Raw genomic sequence first — 23,266 nt, forward strand, 5'->3', positions numbered from 1 at the left:
GGCCGGGTCCTCGACTTCCTCGGGCACCTCGCCGCCGCAGGAGCCTGGGCTCGGGGAGCTGCTGGAGGAGTTCTCTAGGACTCAGTACCGGGCCAAAGACTGCAGCGGGACCGGCGGCTCGAGGGTGAGTTCATAGGCGTCGTGAGCAGGAGCAGGTTCCTGGGTTGGAAAGTGAGGCGGAAAGGCTGAGGTTAGGGGTCCGAGGAAGGAAGTCCCACAGCTTGGATCCAGAGAGTAAGGGTCGGTTTAAAAGCCGAGGAAGGAGGAACCGAGGTCAGTCTGTGACGGGGAAGAAAGTCCTTTGGGTTTGAGACAAGGGTTTTGGAGGTCGAGGATCAGAGTGAGGAGCTGAGGAGGGTTACTCCCCTGCACCTGGCAGGGACAACATATTTAAAAAGTCTAACCCCCAGGGTAGGATAAAAAAAAAGTCTAGACTGTATTCCTCTGGTTCAAAGGTCAAAATGAAGGAGCTGGAGTAGTGGGGCTGAATGGAGTCAAGAGGTGAACCATGTTGCCTCCTTATTCTGTCTCCTACACAGCCTGACGCTAAATGCAGGCCCCTCCCTCTCCTTCCCCTATAGAGCAGGAGCACAGCCCACACTCTCTCTGGTCCTTTATCAGAAGCAGGCTTCAGTTCTTCTTTTTTCTACCCTTGGAATTCCCTTCGGTCTCATCGCCAGACTTGGATGAAAGCTGTAATCCTCTCCTTCAAATGCTTAACGGTTTAACTGAGGGGTTCAGTGTCCCTCCCAAAGTATACCACACCACATTGGTTAATGAGCTACACAGTTAGGGCCTGTGATGCCCTCCCCCACACCAGTAGGTCTTTTCCTGGCATTGAATAGTAATCACAGAGGCATATGTCATTCTCAGTGAACTCTCCAGGTCATAAACCACAATTCTCCCACTCAGAACCCCAGAATCTTCTTTATACTCAGGTCTCTTCCTCTGTGCAGGTTGAGCGCATCGAGAAGAGATGTCTGGAGCTGTTTGGCCGAGACTACTGTTACAGTGTGATCCAAAACGTGAATGGGGATATCTGCGGCCACTACCCCCAGCACATCGTGTTCCTGGAGTATGAAAGTTCTGAGAAGGAGAAAGACACGTGAGCATCATGTGACCAGGGTGGGCCTGTCTGGGGAGGCCTTGACAACTCATCCCCAGACCTGGGAACTCTGCAGCTGAGCAGAGCACTGGGTCGGTCAGACTTGCTTTCCCCAGGTGTTAAGCCTAATCCACATCTTTGTTTACTTCATGGTTTGATAGGTAAGATTGGCAAGGCAGCATGGCGTCGAATGGTGGAACGGAGGTAGGGAGTCACAGCCCTGGACTTCCATCTCACTCCCACTCTACAGCAGCTAAATGTCCTAAGACTGTTGACTTCACACGTCATCTCTCTGAACCTGTGTCCTTTTTTAAGGGAATGTGGATGGGAGGTGTGCTGTATCAACATGCTTTATAAGCCTGACTGAGGTCCGGAGTCTGATTGCCTGAGTTTACATGCTGGCTGCCTTATTTGCTGGCTGTGCAACTAACTTGGGCAAGTTACTTACCTTGTTTGTCTGTTAGTTTTCTTACTGGTAAGTGTACCTCTTTAGAAAAGTGGCTAGTGCGCTCTCTGATGAAGAATGTGGTTATTATAAGCCTGGCATGTTTGTTGTGAGAATTAGAAATAAGGGCTACCATTTATTTAGGGCCTATCAAGGTCTGAGTGCTTTCATACGAGAGCAAACATAAAGCACCTGGCACAGGCTGCAAGCTGTAAGTGGTCAGTAAATGGTAGCAGTTGTTTGACAGTAAAAAATAATCACAGCATTTAGGCTCTAGGAAGTGCTTTATGCCAATCACAAAGTTTGTTCCCCCAGTCTCCCTGCTTGTTGCGAATGTTAAGGGAATTCTGGGAGCTGTTTTTAGCAATACTGTGAAAGCCTGGCCCCATGATTGCAGCTGCAGTAGAGTCGTGCTGCAAAGTGTAGCAGGCCATCCCATCCATCAGTGCACCCAGAACCTGGCTAGAGACTCTGAATCAGTCAAAATCACAGCATAACAAGGTGCTCCAGTGATTTATTTGCACATTAAGGTTTGAGAAATGCTATTGTAGGCCTACCAGCAGTCTGGTGTGTGTTTGGGAAGACCCCATGGTGGAGACTTTTTTCAGCTGGAATTGGAAGGATGAGTAAGGGTGCCCCTGAAATGTCCTTGGGGACCAGCCGGTACAGGGTCCTCATCAGGCCAAGGAGAGTGGATCTGAGGGTGTTAGTGATTTTATTTCCTAGCATCCCCTGAACACTCATTACAATCACAGATTCTAGGACCCCTGAATCAGATTTTCCAGAATCTACATTCTCAGATTGCTCCCTAGATCAGTCTTACATATGCTATAGCTTGAGAACCACTGCTGTGGGCCACCAGAAGTCAAAGAAGGCTTCAAGCAGAACAACCAGTGTGGAGGAGTTAAGGATAAGCTTTAGCTTTCTCATCTGTAAAATGGGATGTCCATAGGTGTACCATATCAGGAGCTTGTTGTGGTGGGGTTCATTGAGAAAAATGAGTGCGTTAGAAAAACATTATATGTAGATCATAGAAATTGTGTGGTAGCCTATGTTGTACAACCTAAGAACTCCAGGGTTCTCCAAGCCTAAAGTTTCTGAAAAAGAGCTGTTTTCCTTTGCCCTCGCCCTCATTCCAGTGCTGACTGGTGGTTTTACAATGGCATTAAAGTACTAAGTTCAGCTATAGTCCAGATAATGCTTTTCCAACTTGATTTTGTGAGTGAATCACCTGAAGCTCTAGTTCCAAGGCAGAATCCAACTCAGTAGGTCTAGAGTGGGGCTGAGCTGCATTTTCTAACAAGCTCCAGGTAATACCAAACCAGCCTGTAGCAGCAGTTCTCTAGGAACTCTGCTTGGTTGCCTCACAGGGGCTTTTCTGGGAAGGAAATAAGTTTAGTGCTGATTCATTCTAGCCCTTGAAGAGAAGGAAATTAACGTTTGTCAAGTACCTGCTATTTGGCACATGTTAAGAGTTTCAGACACTAACTCAAGTCTTACAGCCACCTAGTGAAGAAGATAGTATCACCTCCATTGTACAGAAGAGGAAATTTATTTTTATATTTGTAAAAAACATGTATTTTTATTGATTTCAGAGAGGGAGAGAGAGAGAGAGAGAGAGAATGTCAATAAGAGAATCATTGATTGGCTGCCTCCTGCAAGTCCCACCCTGGGGATTGAACCTGAAACCTGGGCAGGTACCCTGACGGGGAATTGAACCGTGACCTTCTGGTTCATAGGTCAATGCTCAACCACTGAGCCACGCTGGGCCAGAAGAGGAAATTTAAACCCGCAGACATAGTTAGCAGAGTGGGATTAAAAACCAGGTCTTCTTCACACTGCTCTGTTCCCATCTGCCTTTTTTTTTTTCCTGCCATCATCAGGGCTTTCCCACCTTGTCTAGCAGAGTGTCACCTTTCAGGCCAGGGCTACTGTGGTACATTCCTTTACCTGGAGTTGTTACTGGAGTTTGTTTCTACTTTTCACTCCTTGCAAGGACTTGAAGTGATTCTGAGTGGGTGATGCCTGTTGGTTGAAGAGAAGGGAATACATGCATGTTTAGGTGGGAAGTAGAAAATTTTGCTTCTTTACCTATTTGGCTTTGGTGTTAATATGACAATAATTAGACTGAGTTACACAGGGTAGAACTGGATTAAGGAAGTGGTTAAATCCACTTAACACATCTCCCCAGTTTAGCCCATGATCTGGGAATAGAAGCCTGGGCAGGGATCTCTGAACAGCCAAGACATAATGTTTATCAACAAGTGTTGGTTGAGCTATTGCCCTGTGGCAGGTCCAGGGGATATATTTGAAGTCTTATCAGGTAGATGAAGTCCCTAGCTATAGGTCTAGTGGGTAACACAGACCAAAAAATAAGCAATGACAGTATAATGAGCCAGAATTAGGGAAGTACAGATGAGGCATTGGGGGATAGTTCTGCACCCATTTCCATTGTGTGTATGGGGGTGGGGGTTTCCTCACACCACCAATTCTCAAGACACCAGTTTGGTGTCCTACAGTTCAACTCAATAATGACTCTACCCAGAGATGTATCAGATTCTATAGGGTAAAGACTCAGTCCTGCAAAACAAACATAAATCCACAAGCCTGCACTTACTCATTCAACTATGCGTCATGTGCCAAACAATTCAGTGCTTCGCACTGTAAGATAAAGATGCTAAGGCCAAGAGAGAATAAAAATAAAAACAGGAACTTTGGAATAGAAACCGAGTTGGTTCTCTGAGTAGGGGAACCAAGAAAATAAGCCACCAACTAGCCTAACAGGTACAAATGTGCCTGCCTCTACATTAAAAGGCTGCTCAGAGCCCCTAGGAGGGAAATGCTGGCATGCTCTCCACCCTGGTTTTGCGGAAAGTGTGCTCAGTGGAAGGACTCAACCTGGGAGAATCAAATGTATTTAGAGCACAGAGGGAGCTGCTGGTGTGAGCTAAGGGAGAGTCAGTGGGGATCTACTGATTTCATACGATTTGAAAGGTGTGTGACTTGCTGTCACTCATTACTATACCTGACTCTTTCTAGAAGCTCCCTTACCAAACCAGTGCAATAACTACTATACTTCCAGTGCCAGAAATGCACTGTGTGTGTCCCAGCAAAAATGGCCCTATGATTTCCAGAGGGTCCCCAGAGCACCAATTATCTTACTCTGGGAGGAAAAAACTAGTAATCAACATTCACTTTGCTGTGTATATTTCTGTATTTTATATACCATGTCTTCAGAGTAGCTGACTTTTTTTTTTTCTCATTTTAAAGGTTCTGAAATCAGGATGACTTAAATTTTAATACCTATGATATAGCATTTTTTTCTTTTCCTGAAAAACATAATCCATGATCTGGAATTTAGGGATTAGAGCACTTACTAAATTTCAAATGAGTGTTCACATACACATGCAGACCTAGCATGGGGTCTTTGTAAAAACAAGCGCACACATGCATGCCCCCTTAGAAACCAGCCTGACCTGCCTCTCTTGTCTGTGCGTCAGGTTTCAGAGCACTGTGCAGGTGAGCAAGTTGCAAGACCTTGTTAACCGCAGCAAGATGGCCAGGTGCAGAGGACGGTTTGTCTGCCCAGTGATCCTGTTCAAGGGCAAGGTAAGACCACGCCATAGCCTCACACTCCCTGAGACCCGCTTCTGGGGTAACTGACTTAATGCAAAGTGTAGGATAATTTTGTTTTTGGCCTTTGCCAGCCGAGTATTGGTGGTTACTGGGTGCCTGGTGCAGGCCAGAGAAACAGACCAATTCTGATAAACCACCTTTAAGAATCAGTCTAGGGCCTGGCCAGTGTGGCTCAGTGATTGAGTGGCAATCTATGAACCAGGAGGTCACCTTTGCTTGGGGCATATGCCCAGGTTGCTGACTTGATCCCCATTGTGGGGCATGAGGAGGTAGCTGATTGATGATTCTCTTTCATGGTTGATGTTTCTCTCTGTCCCCCTCTCCCTTCCTCTCTGAAAATCAATAAAAATATATTTAAAAAATAATAAGTCTAGGTAGGGAAGGGGTAGTCACACCAGAGTACCTCCCCCTGTGTTCTGGAGCCAGACTGCCTAGGTTCAGACCTGCCTGTGCAAGGCCATTTTCTCCTCTATAAAATGGGAATAATAATCATGCCTACATCAAAGGTTTATGGAGTCGATTAGAACAAATCAGTTATTACATTATTGTTTATTCATTTTTTCAATCATATAATTCATTAAGTATTTATTAAATGTGTACTATATCCCATGCACTGTTTCAAAGCCTTAAGTTACATCAGTATTAGACAAAATTCCTTACCCCCATGGAGCTTATATTCTAGTGACTATTGTTAATTTGACTCCCCAATACGTTCTTTTTTTTTTTTCATATTTGAAGGTTTTTATCTTTTTTTTTTTTTTTTAAATACATTTTATTGATTTTTCACAGAGAGGAAGGGAGAGAGATAGAGAGAGTTAGAAACATCGATGAGAGAGAAACATCAATCAGCCGCCTCCTGCACATCCCCGGTACATGCCCCTGACCGGAATCGACCCCGGGACCTCCCAGTCCGCAGGCCGACGCTCTATCCACTGAGCCAAACTGGTTTTGGCGTTTTTATCTTATTTTATGTACAAAGAGATAGCATTCTGTCATAAGGTAGCTGTCTTGAACGACTCATTCGTGGAAGTTCTTAGTTCAACTTAATGAAGCCTATGTCCTTCGCGTACTGACCGAAACACTGGCGGCACATGTTGAGGCCGTACTTCCGGATCAGACCGTGACGGTTTGAGCAGACGCGGCAAGAACAAGAGCCTTGGCCGAATTTCCTCGGATGGTTCCAGTAGAGTTGCTGGTGACCCATCTTGCTCACTCTGTAGCAACGAGGCAAAAGGCCCCAATACGTTCTTATTTCACCTTTTTTACAATTCTTAGACATAATTGATATTCTCATATTGCAGATGAGACTCAAAGAGGTTAATAATTTCCCCAAGTTTACTTTAAACAACTACAGAGCTGGGATTTGAACCTATCCCAAAACTTCTTTAGGCTACCACACTAATTTAGAGTCACAAGATGTGGTGTAAGAGGAATTCACCAAAGAGGGGCAGCAGTGTGGACTGGCCAACTATGCCTCATTAAGTGAGGAGGAATTAGTTTGAGAGTATTGGAAGATAAGCAGAATAATAATTGGCAGGAGGAGTGGGAGGGTGTTCCAAGCAGGTGATACAGCACAGGAAAAGGCATGGAGGCAGGAACAAGAGAGGCCAGGAAACCTCCTGACTGGAATGGAAGGCATGTGCTGGAGCTGACTGAGTACAGGAGGCTGATGCTGATCAATCTGTTTGCGTTGGCCAGGAGAGCCACCGTGATTCTTGAGCAAATGTAGGACAAAAGTAGCATTTTGAGGAAGATTAGTCCAGGAATAGTGAACTTAAAGTAGAGAGCCTAGAAGAGATGAGGGGAACAAGGATGCAGTCATTGAGCAGGTGTCTGAGTGCATGTGCCATAGCTTTCACCTCAGTAGCTTACAGACTCCAGCTGCAGTTACCCAGCATGAGTGGTCCGGGACCAGGGCAGGGCAGTGAGGAGGAAGGATGTTTCTGCCCCTTTGGGTCTTTCTTTTGCAAAATGGGAGAAGGGCAAATGTGAAAGGAGAGGTAAGAAGGGAGATTTAGCCAAGGGTTTCCTTAGAAAGTATTCATGTTCCTGGGAGTTTCCAGAACTCTATTTTATTTTAATATATTTTATTGATTTTTTACAGAGAGGAAGGGAGAGGGATAGAGAGTTAGAAACATCGATGAGAGAGAAACATCGATCAGCTGCCTCCTGCACACTCCCTAACGGGGATGTGCCTGCAACCAAGGTACATGCCCTTGACCAGAATCGAACCTGGGACCCCCCAAGTCCACAGGCCGACGCTCTATCCACTGAGCCAAACCGGTCAGGGCCAGAACTCTATTTTAAAGATCATTGCTCTACGGAGCATAGTGCTTGTTACTAGAAATTACACAGGATGTACTCAAACCACTGTTTCTTAAAGTGTGTTCCATAAAACAGTAGTTTAAGAATATATTTTTGAGCCCTGACCGGTTTGGCTCAGTGGATAGAGCGTCGGCCTGCAGACTTGGGGGGGTCCCAGGTTCAATTTCAGTCAAGGGCATGTACCTTGGTTGCAGGCACATCCCCAGTGGGGGGTGTGCAGGAGGCAGCTGGTTTTTGAACCCTAACAGTTTGGCTCAGTGGATAGAGCATTGGCCTGCGGACTCAAGGGTTCCAGGTTCGATTCTGGCCAAGGGCATGTACCTTGGTTGTGGGTACATCCCCAGTAGGGAGTGTGCAGGAGGCAGCTGATCGATGTTTCTCTCTCATCGATGTTTCTAACTCTCCCTCTCCCTTCCTCTCTGTAAGAAATCAATAAGATATATTAAAAAAAAAGAATATATTTTTGAAAAGCATTCCCTGTCCAACAAGAATGAGCAATATTGCATACCAGGTTTGGCCTGACCCCCAAGCTCCAGATTCATAAGGTATGTTGATAACGCAAACATTGACACAGTAAAGGCTCTGAGAAGTCTCGTAGGAGAGAGGCCTGTGTAGCTTTGTCAGGTCTGGTATTTCTCATTTGTCTGCAGACCATGAGTAAGGAACTTTCCTGAATGCCTTTGGGAAATGCCACCCTGAACAGCTTAGTCTAGTGGGGTTGCTGAATAACAGATTGTAGCACTTAACAGACTAAACAGGCCTGTGAGAAAAGAGCCTAAGCCAACGGATTTCAGAGGCAGGGTGATGAGTTGGAGGGGTTATTGAGGAGGCTTTGGCATTCTTAAATCTTTATGAGGGCTTTTCCATTAATCCTGCTCTCTTCCTTTGCACCTTCTTTCTAAGCAGTGATACCATTTTATACCCCTTAGCTCCCCCTGACTCAGTGTTCGCTTAATACCAGCTTACATATGTTTCATTCTAGTTGTGTGTTTGAATGTCTGTCATTTCCCTCCCTCTGCTGTAATCCCTCTGAGGGCAGTGTTCTTGTCTTCCCAGCACCTGGCAGAGTGCCCTCCGGCTTGTACATACCGGCTCCACAGGAAAATGCTGCTCTTGGATGTAACAGTAGGGGGCCCTGTGCCAGTTTCTAGGCAGACAGAGGAGTAAGACAGTCTTGTCCTCATGGAGCTCAGTGAGTGGGGAAGGAAGACAAGGGAACAAGCAGTTGAGAGAGAGATTGGGAAAAGCACAGGAATGTCTTCTGTTGTGAAATGGGGATGTGGTCCTCAGAGAAGTGTGGCACTCATCAGGTGCTCGGTTACGAGGGCGGTGGGGGCAGTCTTTATTGCCAGCAGTACTTCAGGGGCAGCTACCTCTACCACGCTGGGGAAGGGGAGTATATTAAGTGCTTGCTTCCTGCTTCCTTCAAATCTCAGTTCAGTGTGGCTAGTGCAACTGTGGAACTAAATGTTTAATTTAATTTATTTTATTTCTGATTTTTATTTCTGTTAATCCTCACCCAAGGATATTTTTCCATTGATTTTCATATATATATGTGTGTGTGTGTGTGTGTGTGTGTGTGTGTGTGAAATCAATATATAAATAGAGAAGAGAGGGAGAGAGAGATAGAAACATCAGTGATAAGAGATTCACTGATTGGCTGCTTCCTGTGTGCCCCCTACTGGGGATCGAGCCTGCAACCCGGGCATGTGCCCTTGACTGCAATTGAACCTGGGACTCTTCTGTCCACAGGCCAATACTCTGTCCACTGAGCCAAACCAGCTAGTGCTCCATTGATTTTTAGAGAGAGTGGAAGGGAGCGGGAGAGAGATAGAGAGAGAAACATCCATGTGAGAGAAACACATTGATTTGGTTGCTTTCCACACGCACCCCAGGTTAAATCCAGGTTGCTCTTCTATTACCTCCCCCTTCCCCAAGCTGCCACTACCTCAGCAAGAAGTTCCCGCTTACACCCCTTTCCTGTAGGAGCACAGCCATTTCCTCCCATTAGCTTACAGGTAGGGAAGGTGAGGCATTGTTTTGTGGTCTTCCTGAGACTCACTTTACATTGAGAAATGGCTTCCCCCTCTCTCTCTGTCACCTTGCAGCTTCCGTTCTCTAGTGTAATCACCCAGCCACCCTGACTGCCACCTCCAGTCTTTGGCTAAACTCTGGGCTGGCTTGCTTCCCCAGCCCCAGTATCTCCTCCCATTCCCCAACCCTACTAGATCTCCTGGAACACAATTTAACTAAAGATGAAGCCTTAAAATTAGATGCATTGAAGTTCATGCCGGTTGGTGGTTTCTAGAATTCTAGCTCTCAAAATACTCCTTCAGTGATGAGGAAAAGAGTAAAAGAATACGTAAGCACATCTGTAGCTACATTTCCTTAATACTGAGAAAAGAAATAATATATTTAATTTAAAAAAGCCCCCAAGCATTTCTCCCTTAATTGGCCCTCCTGCTTCAAAGGTTGCCCACACAGCACTAAACAGTTCCAGGTAATCATAAGCCCATAGGCTTTGGAGGTAGGTGGGTCTAGATCAGATCTCATTGTGTACCTTACGCATTACTTCACCTGCCTGTGCCTATGAAGCAGCAACAGTGTCTGCCCCATCGACCTCATGGCTCATGAAAACAGTGAACAGATGGTGTAACCACCATATCTTACCCAAGTACACGTGTGACAACCTCTAAATCTATCATAGTAGTCACATCCTGGTGCCTCTCGTCTGGGGAGATACCCCCTTGACAGAGGCTGTAGATTAAATATAGGCCTCTTTCCAGTTGACAGCTGTGGCCTTGATGCTGATAAGGCTTCAATGAGTGCTCCTGCACCCATTTTGCTGGACGAATCAGAGGAGTCCAAGTGTTCTTTTGACTGCATACTTCAGAAAACTGACTGTTGATCAGAGTGTACTAACCTCCAGTTATAAGGCCAAGAAGTTCTGTGTGGATCTAACATATAGCATGGTGATTATGGTTATACTTGAAAATTGCAGAGAGATGATTTTTATTTTTATTTTATTTTATTTTATTTATTTTATTTTATTTATTGTTTAAAGTATTACATATGTCTCTTTTTTCTTCCATTGACCCCTCACCGGCCACTCCCACCTTCCAGGACAAACCCCCACTACCCCAGTGTCTGTTTCCATTGGTTAGGGCTGATTTTTAGAGAGAGAATTTGTTCTACTTATTTATGCATTCATTAGTTGATTCTTGTACATGCACTGACCGGGATCGAACCCACAACCTTGGTGTATCAGGATGAGCTACCCGGCCAGGGCTAACGAGAGATGAGTTTAAATGTTTTTACCAGAAAAAAAGAAATGCTGATTATGTGACATGATGGAGGTGTTAACTAGCACTATGGTGGTAATGATTTTGCAATATATGAGAGCATCAAATTAACATGTTGTATACCTTAAACTTATATAATGTCATGTCAGTTATATTTCAGTTAAGCTGGGAAAAACAAAAACACCCAGAAAACCATCTGACCCTGAAAATTCTGTTTCTCTCCCAGCACATTTGCAGGTCGGCCACGCTGGCTGGATGGGGAGAGCTGTATGGACGAACTGGCTACAACTATATTTTCTCAGGTGAATGTTAAGCTGTGTCCTCTGTGACTTAAGAACAAGAGCTCAGTCATAGAGAATAGCCACCCCTAGCCACAGTGGCATGTGGGAGCAAGCTGGGGAGAGACTAGGCCTTCTTTTGTCACCCGAGGAGATGTTTGGGATAGAAGACCGCCAGTATATGGGGCATCTGGTGCTGAAAAGACACAAGGGCTACCAGTAGGGATGGAGCTGGTTGGGGGCAGGCTGGTCAGGACTTCCCTGGGTGGAGCCCTGGAGCCACCGCCTCAGTGCTGACAGGCTGTCTCTCTGGCAGGGGGTGCAGATGACGCCTGGGCGGATGCAGAGGACATCACAGAGGAGGACTGTGCTCTTCGGTCAGTGCCAGGTTGTTCTGGGTCTGGGCTGGTGTTGGGGGTCGGGTGTTGACCAGTGGTGGCCCTTTTCATACTGATTCAAATTCATCCCTGGTCCAGGTGAGTGGATTGGCTCCCTTCCTCCCACTGCTAAGTCCATAATATAGGGTTGTTGAAGTCCATCATGTGGCTTCACACCAAAGCAGACTTTATTGAATATATGAGCAGTCTCTTTTCACCCTGGCTCACATCAGGATCCCAGAGATAATCTCCTAGTCCAGGCACCTGTGTGTGTGTTTAAGCCCTACAGCAGAGGTCCTCAAACTTTTTAAACGGGGCCAGTTTACTGTCCCTCAGACATTCCACACATGTGCACTGCGGGCCTGGAACGAGTCGGCTGCTAAGCAGGACAGGCAGCGGCGGCAAAAACACCCAGCGGGCCGGATAAATGTTTTCGGCGGGCCCGTGGACTGTAGTTTGAGGACCCCTGCCCTACAGTTTCCAGTTTGTGGCCAGGGTGGTCACGGCCAGCTTGCCGGCCAGGTGTCACACAGCACACTTGGTGCTGAGGCACAGGGCAAGCACTTCAGTACCCACGTGAGAGATGTAGAGAGAAGCTCCATAGCTTTTTGACTGGTGGCATAAGAGTACTTGATATAAACAAGTATCTTAGATCCTCGCCGGTTTAGGCCAGTGGATAGAGCGTTGGCCTGTGGACTGTAGGGTCCCAAGTTCAATTCCAGTCAAGGGCACACAACTTGGTTCCAGGCTCCTCCCTGACCCAGGCCCTGGTTGGGGTATGTGCAGACGGCAACCAATTGATGTGTTTCTTTCACATCGATACTTCTCTCTGTCTTTCCCTCTCTCTTCCACTCTCTAAAAATCAATGGAAAAATATCCTCGGGTGAGGATCAAAAACAAACAATCAGACAAACAAGTATCTTAGGCCTCCGTAAAGGCAGGAAATGGGCAGGTTCACACTGTTCGTACTTCTTTCCAAATGTTCTTAGAAAACAGCAGTATAGGATATTGTGGAAAAGGGCCTTCGCATGGTCTGCACCACATGGGAATTCTTTAACTAGTATCAAGTGTCTCTGGAATGCACATGAGCACCCTAGTAAGATCAGCTGCCCCACATCATGGCTCAGTCCCTGGAAGGCCTCACGCCATGCCTACGGTTCTGCCTGTGAGTCCGAGAGCAGCGGCCTGGCTTGTGCTCAGGAATGTTTGGCTCTTCCCCCAAGATCAGACAGGCCGCCTTCCACAGCATATACTTTTTGGTGAGGAGTCTGCTAGGGACAGCTAAGCAGTGAACATAAAAAAAAAAATTAATGGGGACTGTATTCGTTCTACTTTTGCCTTAATCTGTGTGACTGATCAAAAAGGGGATTAAGAAGATTCTATCTTTCTCCTGGCTTCATAGGCCTGCTAAGGAGAAGGAATTCACTTGCTAGTATCTCACAGTCAGTTGATAAGATAGCTTTAAAAAGTCCATCTGCCATCAAGAATTTCAGTCTGTTCCGATATGAGCAAGCCATGGCTAAAAATGGTCATAAAGGTGAAGAGATATAAACTCTAGTGGAAGCTCAAATACTCTATCAGCCATCAGCTTGCTGCTTTTTAGAACTTGGAGATTATTTTGGGTCTTCTGGCTTAATGTCAAGCTGGGCCAAAAAGCCTTTCCCTGGTTCAGGGCTGCAAATTGCTTCTTTGAAATGCATCTCAGAGGAGGTAATCTCTTAGAAAGTCACCTTCTCCATACCTTTTCTAGAACCAGTTTTCCTGTCTTCCCTTCCCTCCATTTTCTGGAGAAGGGAAACAATTTCTTGCCAATAACATCTGTATTTCTTTGAACAAGCTCACCAACCCCCAGTTTTTTTCTGAATGTGTGTGCAGTGCAACATCTCCCTCTGGCTCTTTGTTTCAGAAGTTCCGACACACATCTTTTTGATAAGGTCAGAGGCTATGACATCAAGCTGCTTCGGTACCTGTCAGTCAAATACATCTGTGACCTGATGGTAGAGAACAAGAAGGTGAAGTTTGGCATGAAGTAAGTACAGGGCACCCACTGTGAAATGGGCAGAAGCGATGTGTTCACAGGCTTTCGGGTTGGTGATAGTACGTAGCGGTTACTGAGGGCTCACCACATGTCAGGCCTTGTGCTAAGAGCTTTCTGTCATCCTTTCATTGTACCTTCACACAGCCCTGCAACAGGTTCTAGTGTTGCCCATCTTGCAGGCAGGAAACTGAAGCGCAGAGAGGTTAAATAACTTGCTGAAGTTTGACCAGAGAGTAACGATGGAGCCAGGAGTCTCTTACCTGTGCTCTGTTGCCTCTTCTGAGACACCCTTGAAGGTTTTCCTTTGGCTCCAAGTTCTACACCATCTCCAATATATCAGAGGCTCTTTTGTAGTGGAACAATAACAACAGAAATCAGTGTATATTCAATTTTTACTTCGCATATGGACCAAAATCTTCATGTGATAAGGCAGAACTTGAAAAATTGGAACCCTTGTGAGAGTGATAAAATTGTAGATTTTCTGAAAATTTTTTAATAATACTGACTTTTAATTTTGAGGTTAACCTAGAAAAGAAGGCATACTGAGGTTAAGTTACAGTTCAGCTCTACAGGTACCTGAATATCTCTTATCCCTCCTCCTCCATCTGTCAGGACAGTCCCAAGTCTTTACCCTTCAGATGCTGTTTGTTCCCCCTGTTTAGGAGTGTCCTCAGTGAGTATTGAGGTGAGAGCCCCCCAAAGTTATTTGGCTCTCATCTTACACCACCTTACAGGTTAACGTGGCTGTGCTGTCTTCACTTGTGGGACTTAGGTGGAAGTTTGTTCTGCAAATTTAGGTTCTGGTTGTGGTTGCTGCAGTATTAGAGGGAGAGTAACCTCTCTCGCTTGATATGTTAGGGTAGGGGCAGCTACATTTCTTAATTGTTCAAAGTAAACACTGCTGAAGGAAATCATTGGTAACTCTAAAGAGTAGTTTGTTTAGCAAGAGGTTCATTTAAGTTCTTAAAATACTCATTGGGGAATGGTGTCTGTGTTGTGATGTCATAACACATTATGTCCTGTCTTGTAGTGTAACATCCTCCGAGAAGGTGGACAAAGCCCAGCGCTATGCCGACTTCACTCTCCTCTCCATCCCGTATCCAGGTAGGGAGTCCTTTCAGGGTCTAGTCAAGTGACAGGCTTCTAAGGACCGGGGCTCTCGGAGGCCGTCTGTAGGCCTTTTCACTTTGTGTCCCAGAGCTTTCTGGGAGGATCTTGTCGGTCAGCATAGCACACCGTGGCTCCCATGCATAGGCGGTTACACTCAGGGTAGGGCACTGTCCTGGAAGAGGCTTTCCACTTGCAGGGGCCCAGAGATTGAGTTCTGGCTCAGGTGCTCAGCTACCATAACCTTTAGCGAGTTACTTCACTCTGAGCCTGAGGCTTTCTCAGGTGTCATTTGGAGCTCAGTGCGGCTTAACTCAGGGTTTTGTTGTGAAGATTAGGTGAGATCATGTTTATCAATGTGCTCTGTGCGGGCAAGGTAGAAAATGACATTGTGAGTACTCAGGGTCACCAACTAATCATGCTAGTCTGGCGCCAGCGGATGTGACCCTTTTTGCAAGGCTCTTCTGGTAGTAGGAGAATATCATTGCTATACCCCCGGTTGCACGTAGTTGTACATAGTTGGTGATGGCCTCACCATGTTGCAGAGCACTTTGGTGTGCATAGAGCTAGCTAGCTGCATTTGTCTCCAGCGCACAGACATGTGTGCGACCTGTGACAAGGGCAGTGTTCTATGCACTGGATACTAAAGCTGTATTGGTCCAGTTGGCAACAGTTATGTTAGCTGGCTATACCTGTTTGTTCAGCCAGGAAGTCCAAGAAGCCCCAACAGCATTGTAAGACTGTCAACAAACAGCAGGAAGTATACTCTTTCTCCTTGAAACCTCTCTCCTGCTTCTCAGCACCAGCCTCTGCCTTTAGTCCTGTGCTGGACCTTGTCTCCTCATCTTGGAGCCACATAGCCAATAGCAAGGGCAGACCAGCGACAGCAGGTTGCTGTATAGCCAGGAGGCCTTCTCATTAGAACTACAAGTTCATCTAGTGCCTGGCAGGGAGAGTGAATCTTCATCAGTGTAAGTTCTTCATCAGTGACCCTGGATGGCCTGGTACTCTTACAACGGCTTCCACCGCAGTCTCTCCTCATTCTTCTCTGCCAGCATAGCATTTGGTGCCATGAAGAGCTGGGCTTGAGTCCCAGCTGTAGCACCGTGTATCCTTGAACAAGTCCCTTAGGCCTTCTGAGCATATGTTTCATCCTCCATAAAATGAAGGTAATGGTGCTCATTTCAGGTTAAAGTGCCAGACCCATCCCTGACAGGAGCTTGGTAAACACCAGGCCAATGACGGGTACCTGGGAGGAAAGACTCAGAGCAGCTCCTCTTCCCTAAAGCACTTTGGGCAAATGTGACCATGGCAGTAATGCCATGAGCTTGCCAGCAGCAGAGCAGCATCTGGGCAGGGGTGTGCCAACCAGATGTCCACTCAAGCTGTCAGGTAGAGCTTGGTTTCAGACCAGGCTCGTGACTCCCAGGAGATGTTTTGGGGGGACTTCACAGACTGAAGTTCTCTGCAGAACAGGAGATGTCCACATTGCCTGAGGAACCAGACATTGCTTTCTTTGCTTATGTTTAGGTTCTAAGTAGGACTTAATTACAAAAAATAGTTTTGCCAGAAGTTTGAGAACCACTACTTCAGAACAATAGCACAGTGTCCTTTCTGTGGTAGTTTAACAACTTGTTACAGGACTCCCAAATGTTAGCACACTTTGACTCAGTTATTCATTAGGCCATAATCCCGCCAACTTGGGGATAAAGATGTTCATCACAGTGTCTGTTGATACCAGCAAAATGTGGGAAATGTTTTCATTAATCAGAATAACGAATGTGTAAATGATGATACAGCCATTGATAGAATGGAATATTACATAGTCATAGGAAAATGCTTTAACTTTTTGACATGGAAAGATGCTAAGCAGGCTACAAGATTATATACAGTAGTCCCCCCTTTTAATATATTTTATTGATTTTTTTACAGAGAGTAAGGAAGAGAGATAGAGAATTAGAAACATTGATGAGAGAGAAACATTGATCAGCTGCCTCCTGCACATCTCCTACTGGGGATGTGCCCACAACCAAGGTACATGCCCTTGACCGGAATCGAACCTGGGACCTTTCAGTCCGCAGGCCAATGCTCTATCCACTGAGCCAAACCGGTTTTGGCAGTAGTCCCCCCCTTATTTGTGGTTTCATTTTCTGAAGTTTTGGTTATCCATGGCTAGCCACGGTCTGAAAATATTAAATGGAAAATTCCAGAAATAGACAGTTCATAAGTTTTAAATTGCATGCCATTCTGATAATGTGATGAAATCTCACTGTCCCTCTCTGTCCTGCCCCGGATGTGAATCATCTCTTTGTCCAGCATATCCACAATATTTATGCATCTCAACTATCAGATTAACTGTCATGGTAGCACAGTGCTTGTGTTCAAGTAACCCTTATTTTACTTAATTATGGCCCCTAAGCATAAGGGTAGTGATGTTGGCAATGCAGATATGCCAGAGAGAAGCTGTAAGGTGTGTGTATGTATAGTATAATTTCAGCTATGTAAGGGGAAAGGTGCCTACACAATGTTTATATACTACATCTAAAAATGTTTATATATTACATCTGATAGTTTATGTATTGAGAGGGATTAATAAAAATAAAGCCAAAAGGGACATACGTAATACTTTCAACAATAAAAATTTATTAAAAAAATAAGTAAAGCCAAGGATGGGAGAGTTGCCATTGCACATGCAGAAAAGGGGACAGGAGAAGTTCTTTTTTAAAAAATACATATATTTTTATTGATTTCAGAGAGGAAGGGAGAGAGAGAGAGAGATAGAAACATCAATGATGAAAGAGGATCATGGATCGGCTGCCTTCTGCACGCCCCACACTGGGGATCGAACCTGCAACCAGGCATGTGCTCTGACCGGGAATCAAACCGTGACCTCCTGGTTCATAGGTCGTCGCTCAACCACTGAGCCATGCTGGCTGGAGAAGCACATTTAATTGCTATACTTATGTTCTTGAATTTCTTCACATGCCTGTATCACTTCATAAAAAGGAAAAGAAACAAAATCACCATTATGCAAAACAAGTCATAAAATATACTTTGCTGAGGTGGAGTAGTCTCAGCTGAGCCCTCTAATGACTGAAGCCCAGACAGGAACTGTGATGGTATCAATTCTAGTTCTGTACAAGCAACTTGAGCTTAGACTGGCCCTTGAAAATGGGAAGTGTTCTGGGAGCACTTCCTTCAGGGACCGAAATAGATGGGACGAAAACTCCCAGCACGAGTTTAATTTGTCTCCTGCTTGAGTGCAGCTGTTCTCACCCCGCTTTTGGTCCCATTCCTCTTGCCTCTCAGTGTGTTCAGAGCCTGTTCCGTGATGGATGTTAGAAATTGCCCTGGGTACTGAGTCTATCTTAATTCTATTTTTTCTCACAAAAAATTGCTTCTGCATCATAGGCCAGTCAGAGCTCCTTCTAGAGCCTGCCGTGTTGATCTGAGCAGCTCGGGTTTAGGGAAAAAACACTTCACTGAGAGAGAATTAGGTTTTCTAAACCTGGGCTCATAAGCTCAGGGCCCCCGTCTGATCTTTGCATTTCTTCTTTCTCCCAGTGAGGTACCCAGGAAGAGGCTGGAGTATTAGAGCTGGGGATTGTTTCCTGACTTCTGAGTCAGTGAGGTTTGGGGGATTAGAGTGCAAAGTGTGTATGGGATGAGAGCCAAGTCTATAACCATGTGACCTTCATCTCCAAAGGAGCCTTTTCTTTCTTCCCTGGGTGACCTCTGACAGGAATTTGGCCCAAGAGTAGCTGGAGAGTTCCATGTTAATATTTTTTGGCTTGTAGCCACTTCCACAGAATTTGAACAACTATTTTGCCTTTGGGGACCTCACCAAACAGACCTGTGCCCAAAGCCATGTGCCCTCCAACGTTTGTGTTGGCCCTGCTTGAGGAACTGAGAGTAACTTCAGGAAGCCACTCTCAAGATGCCTTCTCCATTCTTGTGGCTCGAAGCCACAGCAGCCCAAGCATGTCCCTGTGTTAAGGGGTGAGAGCAAGCCGCATCCTTCCTGAGTCAGGCAGCTGACTGTAAGCTGGGGCTGGCACTTTGGGCTCTTGTTGCAGCAGCGGCATGATGTTAATGTGCTGCCATTTGAATGCCACTTGTACCAGAGCTGTGCTAGGTGTTTTATATGTGTTATTTCGCTTTATCCTTAACCATGTTACAAATGAGAAAATCAAGGCTTAGAGAATTTAAACAACTTGTTCGCCGTCCCAGAGCTAAGCCAAAAGCTGAGATTTAAAGCTGGGAATGTTGCCTAAGCCTTTTCTCTCAACGTTTCCTCTCTATATTCCTGAGGATTTGCCCTAGTGGAGTTTCTTATCATTTTTCTAGCAAATGATACAGAAAGCACATCTTGGCCAGGTTTGTTGGAGCCGGACTTTTCTCTCGACCACCTGTCACATTTCAGGCACTGTCTGTGCCCTTTCTGGTACGTTAGTGTTTGGCCCTCACTGAAAGCCTGTAAGGTTGGTGTCAGAGCGGAGGGAGAGTGATCTGTAACTACATAAATTGCTGAGATGGTGCTGACAGGACTCAAATTGTAAACCATGCTTTTGTTTGCTGGCTGTTGACACTTCAGGGGCATGTAGGACAAGGGACCTGAAACGAGAAAGTTGTAACCAATAACTCCATCAGTGAGTACAAATGGAGAGAGATACGGAGAGGTATGCAGGCAGGTCATACATCCTTGGGAAGGCATGTAACTGGAAACCAGACTAGCTCGGAGGCTTGCTCCCTGTCTCTCGCCTGCCCATTCCAGTCCCCCCCCCCACCCCCACCCCCAGGTCAACTGTGGCTTCACCTGGGGCCTACCATGTGGAGAAGCTGGTGGCCCCCTCATTCCTGCAGCACTCGGGGCATCTCAGGAGACTGGGCTAGAAAGAGTGGTGTCGTAACTCTGCCCTTCTTTTCCAGGCTGTGAATTTTTCAAGGAATATAAGGATCGGGATTACATGGCTGAAGGGCTCATTTTTAACTGGAAGCAGGTATGAACAATAATATTTGTCAACTTGGGTCTTCCCCCCTCCCTGCATTTGCAGTTGTTTGTTATTTCATTACAAAAATAAAGCCTCGCTTCCCGCTGTGAAGCCCTGCACCTCTGTGGAAAGGTTCCCCTGCGGGCGCCTTCTCTTCCACACCTGCCCCCCACCTCACAGGACACAGGGCATGTAGGGAATGTGATGACATTTAAAATGGGTCATCCTGCCACAGAAAGGTGTCCAAACAGCGTGGTCCTGTCCCAGGGGTGGCCGCCCCCTTGCCCCCCCAGAATTGGCTGGGGTTGGGGTGCTGAGGGCGAGGGGTGGCAGGTCCCTGGCTGTTCGGTGGCCCCCCTTCTCTGGAGGTACAGGCGCCGCCTCCGGGGCTGGGACTGGGGTACAGGAGCGAGGGTCACTCACTCAGAACCTGGCTGGCCAAGAGCGAGTCACAGGGACAGGTCCCAGGCCATAGCTGTGCCCACTCACACGCCAGGCAGCACATGAGGTGCCTTGGCAGGGAGCAGATGGGGTGAGACAGACTCGGCTCTGCCCAGATGGAGGCCATGCCCTTGGGCTGGGCAGCCACAGCCCCCGGAGGCCCCTGGGCCCTGCGTCCCACTACCAGCTGATCAGAGCTGCCTGGTTTGCACCCAGAGGGGCAGGACCTGTGCTGACATGGGCCCTGCTTTCACGGGAAGCAAGGCCCTGGCCACGGCGAGGAGCTGGGCCTGTGTGGCCCTGCCAGGCATCCTGCCGGGTCCCGCCAGTACCCAGGACGGGCAGGGCCTGCCTCTAAGGGAGTCTCCTGTGCCCAGGACAGTTTTCCTGGCAGATGGGCCGACCTCTCGCAAGACGCCTGGCAGTCGACCCAGCAGGGGCTGGTGGCAGAGACAACACAAAAGTAAAAGACCCTTCCTAAACCCCCGCTTCGGAATGGGGCGGGCAAGAGCTGCTTCTCATGCAGGGCCTCCTTCTTGACCTATGCAGTCGGCCGTGCTCCTGGCCACTGGGGCAAGGAAGGCGCTGGCCCCAAGGGGTCCAAGCTGACCTCAGGACCTGGGAGGCCGAGGAGGCGGCTTTCCCGGTCAGCAGGACTGGGTCCCGGCTGTTCTCCTCGCACGCCCTCTGTGCTGACTGTGTAGGAACAGGAGGAGGGGGGCAGGTGAGGGGTGAAGACCACCCTTAGGGTGCGGCCCCTCAGGGTGCTGCCGGTCGGCCACCAGCCTCATGAGCAGCTGGTCGGACCAGGTGATGCGAGGGCCAGGGCCCCAGGCATTCCACATACCTCCACGGCCTCCGTCACCTGGTTGACAGAGCATGGAGCTCTGGAAGGTGCAGCTCAGCCTGTGCAGCGTGGCCCCCAGCGCCTGCAGAGCCTGGGCCCCTCGATCTTGCAGTGGAACGGGGCCGCACTGAGTCGATGACCACCAGGCGCGCTCTTCCCTGCGACAGCAGCAGGGCACCTTCCTCCACATGCACTCCAGCAGCGCGCCCACGTCAGGCATGTGCTCCATGAAGATGTGGTCACCAAAGTTTATCTTCTCCACCACGTTGCCCGGAGCATCTGTCTGCAGACGCTGCTGCTGCGCGATGAGCTGCTGCAGGCGCCTGTCAGGGAATGCCTCCTCTGTGCACACATACACAGCCCTGGCCATCAGGCCTCCCAGCTGCCACTGGAGCTGCACGGCCAGGCAGAGCTGCAGCACCAGCTGGGTCTTCCCTGCCGAGCTGCTGCCAGCCAGCTCAGTGATGCCGCCCAGGGGCAGACCTCCGCAGAGCAGCCTGTCCAGCACCGGGAAGCCCAGGCTCAGGTGCTGGTGCTGCTCAGGGCAACGCCCCTTCTGCCGGTGCAGGTCCCATGCTGTGCAGAGGCTGCCTCCGCAGGTGCGAGCGACGGTCCTCAGCAGGTGCTGCACGTCAGGGCCGAGAGGCCGGTCAGCCACCGCAGGTCTGGTCCAGAAAAGTGCAAAACCTCCTTCGTGGATTTCAGTTGGGCTTTCTTCATTGCAGCGATAATTCTGGGATTCGGGTCCAACTGAGCTAAATCCATTTTTCAGGGTGTTAACCACAAAGACGAACAGTTTCCCAGGGACACAGATTCTGTGCGCTAGCATCCGTCAGACCACCCAGTGGCCCCTTTGCTACAGGTCAGCCAGCCCATGTTGGAGACAGCACTCGGCAGGGACCCCACAGGGCAAGGCTAAGGCAACACCTGTTGGAGCCACCGTCTGGTAACAGAAACTCAAATGGAATGTCTTTTGTATCCTCCGCTTTAATTTCCCTTGAATGCATTTCCATGGGGAATCTGGCTGGGCAGCAAAGGATGTGTGGTGTCCTCACATGGCTAGACAGGGAGACCATCTTCAGAATCCTGGAGCCCTGAGGACAAGGACAGGCGGGAAGAGTGACCACCCCAAACATCGCCTCCAGGGCAAAGAGCACCTCTCACCCCATGGCTCCTGGACTGCTGCCATCACCCCAACCGGGGCTGGGCTGTGCTGCCTCCTCCAGACCCTAGCGTGAGAGCTCCACCATTCACCTTCAACTTGGGTCTTATGTTTCTTTGTACAGGGAAACTATGGAGAACAGCTAACTATCTTTTTGGAGAAAACAAGTAATTTTCTTCTCTTCCCTAAATGAGTCTCACTTTTTACTCTCCTTTCTGTATGTACATGTTTACATTCACATCATATATACTTTCCTTTTCCCCTTTAATTTCTCCCTTTCTGTAAAGGTGTTTTCAGGGACAAAATAGGAAAAGTCCTTCCTCTTTGCTCCGCCATCTGTGTCAAGAGTGGGACCAGCGTCTGTTCCTTCCCCAGTCGGTGGGAGCAGGCCACAGGAGCCTGCTGGAGGCTGAACACAGGTCAATCTGTCTCAGCGGTGAACAGTCGAGCTGCCAACCAAAAAGCTCCACTCAGCTGCAATATCCGGTCCCTTTCACTTTAAGCTCTTACTTACAGGGTAGCACAGGCATCTGGCTCAGAGCGGCAAGCACTATGGAGGGACATCCTGGCTGTCTGTGGTAGCCACAGCTTCAGGGCCACAACTTGCCCTGTCACCAGGGCTTCTCCTGATGGCCAGTCCAAACCTCACGTATCTTTTTCTGTCCCCAGGACTACGTCGATGCCCCATTGAGCATCCCCGAATTCCTGACTTGCTCTCTGAACATTGACTGGAGCCAGTATCAGGTGAGGGCCTGACTCGAGCAGGGCAGAACAAGGGAAGGGGCCAAGGGGACGCTTGGAGCCAGTCCCTCATGCAGATACCTGAAGGCTGGCTGGTGCCCTCTAACTTGCACTGCCTAGGAAAGGAGGAACTGCTCATCTCCTTACTCTCTCTCCTGATTTGCTCTTGGCCCAGAAAATCTAAGCTTTCTGAACGTGACTCAAACATTTGTGTCCACCAGGGGGTTCTGTTCCAGAGGACCTCGTTGTGTCTGCTTTCCAGCTCTGGACTTCAGTAATTTTTTTCATTTTTCCTTTTAAATGTGTGTTCTGCCAGAGGAAGTGCAGAGCTGTCTGACCTCATTTGATTGTAAAAACTTCAAAATTATTTCCATTGTGCTCCTCTCCGTAACCGGCTACCATGGAAGAGGCCCCAGTCTTACTGGCTGGATCCATCTGTCTGCTGTGTTTTGTCTGTACAAGTCCAAAGGC

At 47.7% G+C, this 23,266-nt stretch overlaps 1 protein-coding gene and 2 pseudogenes across 1 annotated transcript in view; 1 reads left to right on the forward strand and 2 right to left on the reverse strand.

Annotated features, from left to right (window-relative positions):
- MTMR14 (myotubularin related protein 14) overlaps positions 1 to 23,266 on the forward strand; it is a 62,331-nt gene that overhangs the window by 9,905 nt on the left and 29,160 nt on the right. The window contains exons 3-11 of the mRNA XM_006758355.2: positions 5 to 124; positions 957 to 1,105; positions 5,051 to 5,159; positions 11,040 to 11,115; positions 11,408 to 11,468; positions 13,375 to 13,497; positions 14,537 to 14,610; positions 19,543 to 19,613; positions 22,724 to 22,798. Coding sequence (XP_006758418.1) covers positions 5 to 124; positions 957 to 1,105; positions 5,051 to 5,159; positions 11,040 to 11,115; positions 11,408 to 11,468; positions 13,375 to 13,497; positions 14,537 to 14,610; positions 19,543 to 19,613; positions 22,724 to 22,798 — 858 coding nt within the window. The remainder of the gene's footprint in view (positions 1 to 4; positions 125 to 956; positions 1,106 to 5,050; positions 5,160 to 11,039; positions 11,116 to 11,407; positions 11,469 to 13,374; positions 13,498 to 14,536; positions 14,611 to 19,542; positions 19,614 to 22,723; positions 22,799 to 23,266) is intronic.
- Positions 6,140 to 6,427, reverse strand: LOC102757589 (annotated as a pseudogene).
- Positions 19,711 to 21,674, reverse strand: LOC107182216 (annotated as a pseudogene).

The sequence above is a fragment of the Myotis davidii genome, unplaced genomic scaffold (assembly GCF_000327345.1).
Source record: "Myotis davidii unplaced genomic scaffold, ASM32734v1 scaffold73, whole genome shotgun sequence".
Taxonomy (NCBI): Eukaryota; Metazoa; Chordata; class Mammalia; order Chiroptera; family Vespertilionidae; genus Myotis; species Myotis davidii.